The 12,223-nt window shown below is 41.3% G+C and overlaps 1 protein-coding gene across 2 annotated transcripts in view; it reads right to left on the bottom strand.

Moving 5' to 3' along the window:
- Positions 1-12,223, bottom strand: part of Unc13c (unc-13 homolog C) — a 583,772-nt gene that overhangs the window by 44,100 nt on the left and 527,449 nt on the right. For both annotated transcript variants that reach the window (XM_045160688.1, XM_045160689.1), the window contains one exon: positions 11,100-11,180. In XM_045160688.1, the coding sequence (XP_045016623.1) occupies positions 11,100-11,180 (81 nt within the window). The remainder of the gene's footprint in view (positions 1-11,099; positions 11,181-12,223) is intronic.

Here is a 12,223-nt window from a genome sequence, read left to right as displayed (position 1 = left end):
GAGATCTGATGTCTGCTGACTATGGTAAAACATTGAGCCTATTTTTCTTCGCAAATGTCACCCAAATGTAAAATATTCAGTATTTTCAAATAAGAGAGCAGATCAATTACTCCTTGACAGTAAATCCTGTCACTGAGGGATGTTGGCATTTTCATGTTGTGTTGTGTGCGGCATCCTCTGGGAAAGTAGGATTCCTAGAAATAGGTGATAGAAGCATGGACTTTTTTCCAATCATTTATACAACATAATCTTAACAATATTCTATCGGGGTTAGATAAATGGTCCTCTCTTTGTCTGTTCCTGAGGAACAAATCTCAGAGATTGGTCTGGGCTTTTTCTTCAAGAAAATGCCAGAGGAACCTAGCCCTTTGTGGGCAACTCTGGCTCCCTGTGATCTATAATTCTCAACATTTGTAATGTGTATAATATTTTCCCATATTAATGGACTATGTACCAAGATGTTCAGTGAACAGTTCCAATGCTTTCTTTTTTTTTTTTTAAATTTATTTATTTATTTATTTATTTGAGAGCGACAGACACAGAGAGAAAGACAGATAGAGGAAGAGAGAGAGAATGGGCGCGCCAGGGCTTCCAGCCTCTGCAAACGAACTCCAGACGCGTGCGCCCCCTTGTGCATCTGGCTAATGTGGGACCTGGGGAACCGAGCCTCGAACCGGGGTTCTTAGGCTTCACAGGCAAGCGCTTAACCGCTAAGCCATCTCTCCAGCCCCCAATGCTTTCTTAAGTGGAGATGTGCTACTTCTATATCTTATTCCTTCAGACCTTCTGAGGAGAAAAACTGAATGAACTGGAAAATCATGCCCATCTAAGTTTCATCCATTATTCAAAGGGAGAGGCAAAAAACAAAACAACAACAACAACAACAAAAAACCTGTGGGCATTTGTAAGCATCGGAGCGTGCTTGGAGAGAGCGGAAAGCATAGGAGGTGCAGGGCAAAGGCTGGAGGCAGCAGGGAAGGGGGCATAGCTGAAGAAAGAGGGCCACACTTGTGGTCTCCAGAAAAGACTCGTGTTGACGGTGGAAGCTAAGGGTACTGTGGAAACGTGAGGTGTGGATAAGGCTACATGTGGATAGAAAGAAATTTCTAGGGAAATGGGAAACTCTTTCTCTTACTTTTTTTTTTTTTTTCAAGGTAGGGTCTTGCTCTAACCCAGGCTGACCTGAAAGTCACTATGTAGTCTCAGGGTGGCCTTGAACTCCTGACGATTCTCCTACCTCTGCCTCCAGAGTGCTGGGATTAAAGGCGTGTGCCATCACGCCCAGCTCTTTCTTACTTTTTGAGAGGAGGCAAAAATGTACTATTCAAATTTTCTCTACACTTTGAACTTACAGAATGTCAAAACATTTTCATATGCAGATGAGAGTTAGTGAAGACCAAAAGTCCAGGATTATTTCAAGTGTGTGATAGATGAAAGCTATATGATAGTTTATTCTTGAACCTTGATAGGACACTTAAGGTGATTAAACTAAACTAAAATTAAAGAAGATTAAATCTTAATATAGAGTGGAAGAGGTTCAGCTGAATCATCTGACAGGGTTTTTCATTACTGTCCCGCTAACATCATGAACCAAGGAGCCATCCAAAGAGACGGCTGGAGGGAATTGTGAGGGAAGTGTTCTCCTGACAGTGCAGGTACCAGGTGCAGTGCAGGTTTGACCCTTTGCCAGCCACCCTGGAGGAGTGGAAAGAAGGATGTTTTCTGAGGCTTGGATTTGCACAATGTGATGGGTAGCTGAGGCGTGGGAGTGAACGTCTCAGGCATCACACAAAATCCATATCCACAGCTTGATGCATCATTTGATCTCCTTTCATTACGGAGAATTATATGTTAGAGGAAATTATATGTTAGAGGAGAATTACATGCTAGAGGAAAATTTGAAAATACTGGGTTTCAAAGCTTTCTGGATGTCTCCCTTAGGCACGAGAAAGTGGATACTCTTCCATGGGTTCTGAACAGAACACCAAGTCTCGGCTGCTGTCTCTTCTGTCTCCTGAAGCCAGATCCAAGACCCTTCAGTCTGATCTGTTCAGAGACTCCAACACTGGTACAAACTGGTGAAAGGACAAGGCCATTTTTTCCTCTGTCAAGAAAAGAATATTTAAACTTGGGAAGTCTGTGGATCAAAGTTGACTTTTGTATGTTTTAAGGGACATGGGTGTAGCCAGGTGACCCCATCTTATGCATTCTGCTCCTATAAAAATCACCATCGCCACTATGGACTTCCTCATATCATCACTCTACTGTCCCCGTGACTGCTGTCTTGGTCTGTGTAATCTATCTCATATGTTTCTAGAATACTCTAGATTGAAATGATGCTATTAGGACGTTATGTTTTCAAAATGACCACTGGGTCCTAGTCTATAGGACATACTAAGGACACAAAAGACCTTTGTATTTTCAACCTAAATGTCCCCCCTCAACCTCGTAACATTTCACTAGGCAAATGAACAGCATAGTCCAGGTCAATTCATTGTCTGTGCTTGATCCCATCCTGGCTGGTATTTTACCACAGGCTTAGGAAGACAAAGGCAGAAAGCATGCCTCTTAAATACTCTGTTGAGTCAAAGATGAATGTTATGACATTGGACGGCACATACTTACTTCAGAGAGGTCTTGGCCCTGGGGAATGCTAGGCCAACCAATATGAAATGAAATGGCAGAAAGAACATGGAATCACCTGTACTCAATAACTATTCACATTCATGTTTACTGCAGAGTAAAGAATAGTGGTGACCTTTCTTAACAACCCTGAAGCTCTAAAAGCCATGAGATTGTGTTTGCTTTAAAACTCAGCTTGATTTAATAGGGCAGTTATTAAAGCTAATGAAATCTGCATTAGTGTCACTGGGCAGGCCAAGGCGAAGGGTGTGATGAACAGAATATTCTCGCCTGGTGGGAGCACATGTGGAACACGAAGCTCATCTCTAGGCATCAACGCATATGAAACACGTGGAAGAGCAGAGCCATCTCAGCACAGTGGTCAGAGTCCTCTAGAAGACATGCTATTCACAGAGAATATCACATGGAAAGGAAAAAAGGTTGTCTTATTTTGTTTAATGGATCAAAAGGAGGCCAAGGCATAGCTAAAAGCAGCAAGAAATAGAATTTGGTTTGACGAATAGAAAATCATTTTAGAGATGGTATATCTTAAAAAGCAACATGATCACTGGTGAGTTAGTGAGGAGCCATTACTGGCCCCTATTCAGGGATGGCCAGATGGACATTATGATGTGATCTCAACACTCCAGATGGCATCTTCTAAAATATTTTATTTATTATTTATTTGAAAGAGGGGTGGAGCTGGAGGGAGAGAGAGAAGAAGAACATGTGTATGGATGAGCCAGGGCCTCTTGCTGCTGCATATGCACTCCAGACACACACGCCACTTTGTACACCTGGCTTTAGGTGGGTACTGGGGAATTGAACCTGTGCAGTTAGGCTTTGCAAGCAAACACCTTTAACTGCTGAGCCATCTCTCCAGCCCCAGATGGCATCTATTAGAAGAGTAGGAGTGGTAGGGTGCTGGATCACGTTTCTGATTCTGAATTTCTAGAAACTTCTTTCACCTTACCTGATCTTTAGGTGATGGTGTGCTGGTATATGTAATGCCTATGTCATCTACACAGTGTGATATTTCACATTGCTTAGCCACCTTTCGTTCATCACAGATACACTTACTGCCTGTGGTGCTGAAGACATGTAACTAGTACTCTATCTGGAAAGGCAATGTGAATGGTAGAGTTCTTTTCACTTGAAAGGAAATGTAGTTAACTGAGAGCACAGCATCCCAAACTACCCAGCTTGGTTTCGTTTCCTAAGCACCATCCTCTGTCTTAGGCAGGACACAAACTGTTCCTTCCATGTCACTTCCACTGTATCTAACAGGGAAGTGGGGAAGGCTTCTGCTGCCTGGTTTGACTTTTCTCAGCAGAATGATACTTTCCCAGTTCCTGGGACTGAAGCCTTTGAGTGAATTTAGGGTCCTTGTATCTCTTGTCCCAAATTCAATTGCCAAGGCTCAGTGACTCTACCCTGATGATGTCACTCACACCCATCTTTCACATTGGGCTTCTATGGTCATCATCTATTTTATTAATTCACCGTTTTGTCAATGACTATAACTGTCCCCATGATGATGACTGTCTTGAATGATGCAATCTATTTTGTACATATCTAGAAGATTCCATGCTGAAATGATGCTTTTAGCATGTCATATTTTCAAAATTACCAATGGATCCTCTTTTTAACTTAGTTTTGATCATGTCTGTATGTGTGCCTGGATGTGTGTTTACATATGTGTGGGTGTACATGTGTATGAAGGCCACAGGATGATCTTGGGCATGCCATCTCTCATTGGCTGACCCGTTTACCTATACTGGCTGACCAGCAGAAGTACTACTGCAGGAGAGTAGCCTGCATCTTTGAATCATTTTCTCTATCAATCATTCACTGTCTTGCTAGTCCACTTGTCAGTGATGTAATTTCATGGTGTTTCAAACATTTCATTTATGTGTGTATTTGTATTCATCCTCTGAGATATGTACAGCCCTCATTAACATATTGGTGCCGCCAAGATCTGCGTGGGTGTACCTATCTTATCAGGCTAGGCTGTGGAAAGAGCTATGTATGAAGTACTAGTTTATTATCTTGAAAAAAAATCACTGGAGAAATTTTTTTTCTCTTTCTTATATTATTCATGAAATAGCAGAAAATTAAGAACTTTAGACATGGCTACGATTTATGGGAAGAAATAGTACTACTAACTGAAAGACCAGAATAAATATTGTTTGAGTATTTAGCAAGACATTCTTTTTATAAACATAATACAATTCTATAAATTCTTCTAACAGTTGGTTTGCCACATATAGTTGATCTTTCACAACTTATTTTTACTGACTTATGAGCATGGTGATGTCGGTTCACAAGTCTTCAAGGCGCATTTCCTTTCTGGCTCCAGGTACTATTTTAGTTGCAGGTTCCTGTGATTACAGTTTTTACTTCAAACACTTGTGCCTTGCTTTTGGCAAACACACACAGACAGTTCGTTTTTGCAAAGTGAGATCTTAGCATTCCTCACTTCAATTATTAAATGTTAACTTATGAAGAAACTAGTTGATAGATAATGAAACATCAGTTTCTATGCAGAGATTTTTAATGCATCAGATTGAATCAGAAGTGTTAATCTCTCCCAGAACATATTCTAGTGTTTCCCTGTCACTGACAGACAGAAGTTGAGAATCTTTAAAATGGTGTTCAGGCCTCAGCAGTCTGGCTTTAGTCCAGCGTTCCTCCTTCGTGCCTGTGACACTCAGCCAGCTGTGATCTTTTCCTCTGGATTATCTGAAGTTTTCATGCTCATAATACTATCTCTCATATCACTCATGCCTTTTTATTCAGACACTCAATGCCTTTCTCTCATTGTCTTGCCCCTCTTTATTCTCTAACTCTCCCAGTACCCCTTTAGGGGAGAATTTATCCTAGACACCCTCAGATTATTCACCAACTTTTCTGTAGCAATTTTCTTCGTTGACATCTTTGTTCCCAAGTCCAAAAAACTCCCCTATGTCCATTAACCTTATTGTTGTCCACTATCTTCTCTGCATAGGAAGCCCTCCAAGAGCAGTCTGTGAACTGTGGTACTACAAATAATGTAGGTTATATTGTCCTTGCTATAGAAACAGAATTCTCAATGATGAAAGATATGTAAAGTCTAAAAACTAAGCAATGGTTTAAAAACAGAAACAAAAACAAGAGGCCGAGAAGTAAGCCACTCAGAGGCATGAGATGTAATTCAAAGCCATATTCAGTTATTTTTTCCAGAACATTGAATATAAGAAATGGTGTTATTTAGGATTTAATATAAGAAATGCAGCTTGTTATTTAGGATTGAATAAACGAGGAATAGTCCTTTCTGCAAAGCTAGATTTCAATTTGTATTTGGTTTAAATCCTCTTCTTTATACTAAGAACTGTAGAGTTCTTGTTGTTATTGTTTACAGACAAGGTCATGCTCTGATGCCCAGGCTGCCCTTGACCTTGTGATTCTCCTGCTTCAGTTTCTTGAATGCTGGGATTATAAGTGCATGTCACCATGTCCAGATTTTTTTTAAGGCTGTGCCCCATGTGTTTATTATTTTTGGCAGTCCTTCATGTTGCAATTCCATGATGTCAAATGCCTCTACATCAACATGTAGTATCACGTTGAGTTCAGGTCCATGTAAGGGCTGGTGGGAGGGGTTTGAAGGGTATGAAAAGTCAAACCAGCAGCATTTTCCTATGTATTTCCAAGTTCACATTCCTTTTTTTTTTTTTTTTTTTTTTTTTTTTTTTGCTTTTTCGAGGTAGGGTCTCGCTCTAGCCCAGGCTGACCTGGAGTTCACTATGGAGTCTCAGGGTGGCCTCAAACTCACGGCGATCCTCCCACCTCTGCCTCCCGAGCACTGGGATTAAAGGCGTGCGCCATCACGCCCAGCATCACATCCTAAACTCTTGATTACTTTGGAACTACATGTGGTTGCTATGAGAACAGAGTTATAGCTCAACTAAAGTTTCAGTGTTTAAGACATCAATATTTTTATGAATATTTATATATAAGTTGAAATATTTTAAATAATTTTTCAATAATTCAAAAAAATCTAAGTGACTAAAGTACAATATTCTAGTAGGGAATGAAGTTGTACTTATGAAGAAATATTCTCCATTTTCGTCTGCTTTACAGTATACATTTGCTGAAGCAAATAGTGTCTAAACATGAATTTGAACTTGGAGTCCTTTCTAAGCCCTGAAAATTAATCAGTTCTGTGGCTTCACTTTTAATTTCTCATCTGTAATAAAAGGTAATGGATCATTCTTGCACAGTTTGATACGCAGGGTGTGTCTACAAGAATCAGGCAAGACAATGAGAAAGACTGGACAGTGTAAGGGCTGTGGTCTACAGCCCCTCCTGGCACCCTCAGCCGAGGCCTATTGGTTTAGTTGAACTAAGGAAGAACAACGAGTCTCTTCAGCAGCTGTTGGAAGTTGGCCTGGGTGGCATTTGTTACTTTGGTCTAAGAATGACTTTCTCCTGAGGCCTCCAGTTACAGAATAGAGCTTTCTGGGTGGGCTCCAGGTGGACAAGGAGTATTCAAATCTTGGAGTTAGAATGTTTTTGCATGTTTATGTTCATACATGGCATGTGAGGCACCTCCTTAGCACAGTAGGCAGTGCATCAGTCTCATATATGGCATGTGTATGTATATGCATGTCCATACTATGTGGGCAAAAGCATGTGAGAAAGTGCATGTGGAGGCCAAAGGTCAATGGTGAATGTGTTCCTTGATCACTCTCCTCCTTATACTTTTTATTTTATTATTATTTATTCATTTGCTTGAGAGAGAAAACAGCACAGAGAGGGAGGGAGGAAGGAAGACAGAGAAAGAGAAAGAGAGAGAGAGAGGAGAAAGAAAGAAACAATGGGTGCTCAGGGCCTCCTGTCACTGCAAGTGAACTCCAGATGCACGCGCCACCTTGTGCATCTGGCTTACATGGGTCCTGGGGAAAAAACCTGGGTCCTTAGGCTTCACAAGCAAATGCCTTAACCGCTAAGCCATCTCTCCAGACCATTTGAAAAAAAAAACTTTGCTTATGTATATAATGTGGAGTGTGGGGTGTATGTACCCATGTGGTGCCCCACACACTCTCTTGTGGTTGGGGTGGGGGGGGCGTTTGCCTGCAGTGGTAAGAGTGGACCACTGGGTGTCTGGCTCATTCCATCACTCTTCTGCCTGGTCTTGTTTGGAGCCAGAGTCTCTTTTTACAGATTCAAGAGCTTGTGGGGTCCTACGAGTTTTGGACCTGTGATCTCTTGAAGAATGAAGGTTACAGGCAGACATGGCCATGTCAGCTGTTTTATGAGGGATCTAGAGATTTGAACTTGGGTAGTCTCAGGCCTCCTCACCTCCCAGGCTTGCCTAGGAAGTGCACTTAACCACTGAGCCATCTCTTCAGGCCTCCACCAATATTTTTGCATGTGTATGTGGTGTGGGTGTGCATGCATTTGTACACACATGCATGTGGAGGCCACAGGTCAGCCTTGAATGTATTCCTCTATTGCTCTGCACTTTTTCTATGAGACAGGGTCTCATAGTGAACCTAGAGCTTACCAGTTCAACTTGACTAGCTCACCCACTGATCCCCAGGGATGCCTTGTCATTGCTGTCCCAGTGCTGGGGCTATAGTTGCATACCACCATGCCTGGAGTCTTACGTGGGTTCGGGGCATTGAAGTTCAGGTCCAAATGTTTGTGTAGCAAGCACTTTGCTCAGGGAACCACCTCCCCAGCCCTAGAAGTTTCAACTTTAATTGTAACTCTATAAAGGTTCCTCCTCTTTTGTTGAGTCATGCTGATGTCAGCATCAGCACTGGTGTTTGGTAAGTCACTTGGTGGGGTAAATGGCACAGGTGAACAAGACGAAAGGAGTTTCCACTTCTGCAAATGGATGCTAGAGCGCTAAAATGCAGAACTTAGATAAAACCCTTAGCAGATGGGCAGACCACTGGGTCAAGAGGATCTTCCAGCTGGCAGAGCAGTCCTAATATGGCGCTTTCCACAGAAAGAATTGGCACCACAGGACCCACAGTACAGTGCAGGAGGGCCAGAGTCAGTCTCCAGTTTGGGAAGAATGAGGAGACATGGAATAGTCACAGGGATCTTCAGCCACAGGTAGGGTTTTTTTCTCCAAAGAAGGCAAGTTTCTGGTGGGTGAGACTGAATTGTAAAACTTTCATGAATCACAGAGGACAGAATACTTGAGGCATCAAGGCATGGCTCAGAGCTGGAGAGATGACTCCAGCTTGCTTGCAAAGCCTAATGACCCAGGTTTGATTCTCCAGTATCTACATAAAGCTAGATGCACAAAGTGGTGCATGCAACTGGATTTTTTTTTTTTCAGTAGCATAAGGTCCTGGTGCACCATACCCACTCTCTTAATGTGTGCCTCTTTTTCTATGTATCTATCTCAAGTAAATAAATAAAAAAAAACTTAAGATGTGGCTTAAAGGGACATGCTCAGGGATGAAGATTGTCTTATCGTATGAGGTCTTTTGGCCCCATAGAGAAAAGTTTGAGAAACGGTAGACTGAAGTCCAGCAGTAAATGCCACTCATTTTTCTATAGAACACATTTCATTTTCTCCCTTAATATCATGTGTTTTCTAGAAAATGTCATGAAGGGCTGGATTCACATTCTCTAATTTACTTTAGTTTTCTTTTCAGCATGTTCATTTCTTCCTAGAAATATTTATCTATACATAGCCAATAGCACTTCTTCATGACTCTAAGGGTTAGTCAATTTGCATACAATTTTTTTTAAATAAATCAGAAAGAATTAGCTTTGAAATTTTTCTATATTTTTTATATTGGCCAATTATTTTCTCAAAATTATCCAAACCAAATGTGGCAGTGCATACCTATAACCCCAGCACTCAGGACCCTGAGGAAGGAGGATTATGAATCCCAGGCTAATCCGAGCTACGTGAAGAGACCCAGTCTAAAACAACAACACAACAGTGCAAGAAACAAAACAAAAATCCAACAAAAACCAGGGCCAGAGAGGTAGCTTAGTGGTACAGCACTTGCCTAGCCATGTGTAACATCCTAGGTTCAAAACCTAGTGTGGAGCTAGAGGGATGTCTCAGCAGTTAAGGTCCTTGTTGGCAAAGGACCCAGGTTCAATTCCTCAGCACCCACGTAAAGCCAGATGCACAAGGTGGCACATGCATCTCGAGTTTATTTGTAGTGGCTAGAGGCTCTGATACATCCATGCTCTCTCTCTCCATCTGTCTCTCTGTCTCAAATAAATGAATAAATAAGACATTAAAAAAGAACCTACTGTGGTGATTTGAGTGAGATATATTTTGCAGAGGCTCATGGAACCATTAGCTGGAAGATCCCACCAAAATAGACCATCTATCTCTGGAACCATAAGCCAGGGGAGAAAACAAAACAAAAAACTCTCCTTTCCTGAGTTGCTTCTCATTGGATACTTTGTTCCAGCAACAAGACAGGATTGAGCAAAACTGTAATATCACACATTTTGAGATGAATTCTTGTCGCTACCCTTGAAACTCATGACTAGACTCACACCCCCTGGTTCCCACCAGCTACCACAGGACTCTCATTTTATAACTTGCCTTTTCTACCTGGAAGGAGCAAAAATGGCCTCATATTAAATGCTGAGATTGCAAAACACAACCCACGTGGCAACTGTTTTGTGAGGGTATGTGGTTGTCATTCATGCAGAACTTTAACAAAGACCACTGTGAGGTGTCCTTCCATCCAGCGGAAGTTCTGTGTTCTGCACATGAGTCTAGGAGGTGAACAGCTCTTTACGATGCTGGCCACATTGTGTGTTAATAGTTGTTCTTTTCAGTGATGGCTGGAATCATTACACAGTGTTTGTATTTAGGAGGCAAATTCATTCATATCACCCTTTGATAAACTTGACATATAAATATAGAACATATGCACATACACAAAATGAATTATTTGGAAATCACTTTTAAGTTACATCTTGAGACCTGCACAAATTTAATTCATACTTGACTAGCTTCTGGTCTGCTGTGGTCCATGAAATATTAATGTACTACACAGTAGAAGGTTTGAATTTTCAGTAGAAAACAAAACTCAATTATTGTAGTGCTGAGAGTGTAGAAGGCAGGCATTTTGAAAATCATTTCAACAAGCATAGATATCATAAATGTAAATTATGTTAACCTAAAACCCTCTTGAACCATCTGTTCAACTGGGTTTTGGGGAGATATGCTTTTCTCTGCAAAACATATGCTACACCATATATTTCCTACACAATTTTTAGAGATAGGCAAAACAAGCAAGTATAAAATAAAACAGTGACACGAATGCACTAAAGAAGGAAAGAGAACAAGCGTGATCTGGCACACTCTAGAATGCTTCTGCTCAGCCATCTCCTGGATGGATGAATGGATGGAGCAGCTGTCAATATACACTAGGGGTACCTCACTCTGGGGAGGGGGAATGGGGCTCTCTGGATGCTTATCGGGGTCACTGCAACCTCACCTTGATGGTAGCCAGGACCACCTCCATTACTGCGCACTGTCTTGATGATAGACCCTTGGTGGCTTCTCGGACCATGTGTTCCTGGAAAGCAAATTAACAACTGCTTATGAGAGATCACTTCATCTATGTAACTGGTCAAACCAATTCTGTACAACTCACACAGACTAGCACTTTCTGTTTAAAATACCTTTATAAATACCTTAGAAAGCAGTCATTTCATCTATCTAACTGTGATCAAACAAACTCTGTACAACCCAGATAAGCTAAGAGTTTCTATTTAAAATACCTTATAAGGTAATTGCTTCATCTATTTAGCTTTGGTCAAACAAACTCTATAAAACTCACAAAAGCTAACTACTTAAAATGCTTTCTTTGTACTGACTTAATTAAAACAGTATTATGTCATGTATTTGATACATACATACCCATTAAAAGAAAATAAACAATGCTGTCTAGTTAAAAACAGAACTCTTGGGCTGGAGAGATGGCTTAGCGGTTAAGCGCTTGCCTGTAAAGCCTAAGGACCCTGGTTCGAGGCTCGGTTCCCCAGGTCCCACGTTACCAGATGCACAAGGGGGCGCACGTGTCTGGAGTTCGTTTGCAGTAGCTGGAGGCCCTGGCGCGCCCATTCTCTCTTCCTCCATCTGTCTTTCTCTCTATGTCTGTCGCTCTCAAATAAATAAAAAATGAACAAAAAAAAATTAAAAAAAAAAAAACAGAACTCTTACAGAGATGTGGATCTGTCTTCTGTGCAAGTTAATGTTAGTGGGGGCGGGGGAAGGCAAATGTGAAACAAGTTTTCCAAAGCCTTTTCACCTTCTGCATATTTTTGTTGTGTGTTGTCTCAATGAGGAATGTCAAACAGGAGTCAATTTCAGCTTCTCCCAGTGATCACTGACCCAATCTCTAAGTATAATGTCCCCATTAGGTTTTCTCTTTCAGAGTTCCTCGTTGCTTGCTCATCACTGACAAGATCCTCAGAGAGTGAAGTGCATTTATTTGCAGAGATTTTCAATCTTTTTAAAAAATATGTTTTTTATTTATTTCAAAGAGAGGGAGTGAGGGAGAGGGCCTTTAACAACTGCAAATGAACTCCAGATTCATGTGCCACCATGTGCATCTGG

The sequence above is a fragment of the Jaculus jaculus genome, chromosome 10 (genome assembly GCF_020740685.1).
Source record: "Jaculus jaculus isolate mJacJac1 chromosome 10, mJacJac1.mat.Y.cur, whole genome shotgun sequence".
Taxonomy (NCBI): domain Eukaryota; kingdom Metazoa; phylum Chordata; class Mammalia; order Rodentia; family Dipodidae; genus Jaculus; species Jaculus jaculus.
This window is presented reverse-complemented; position numbering and strand designations above follow the sequence as displayed.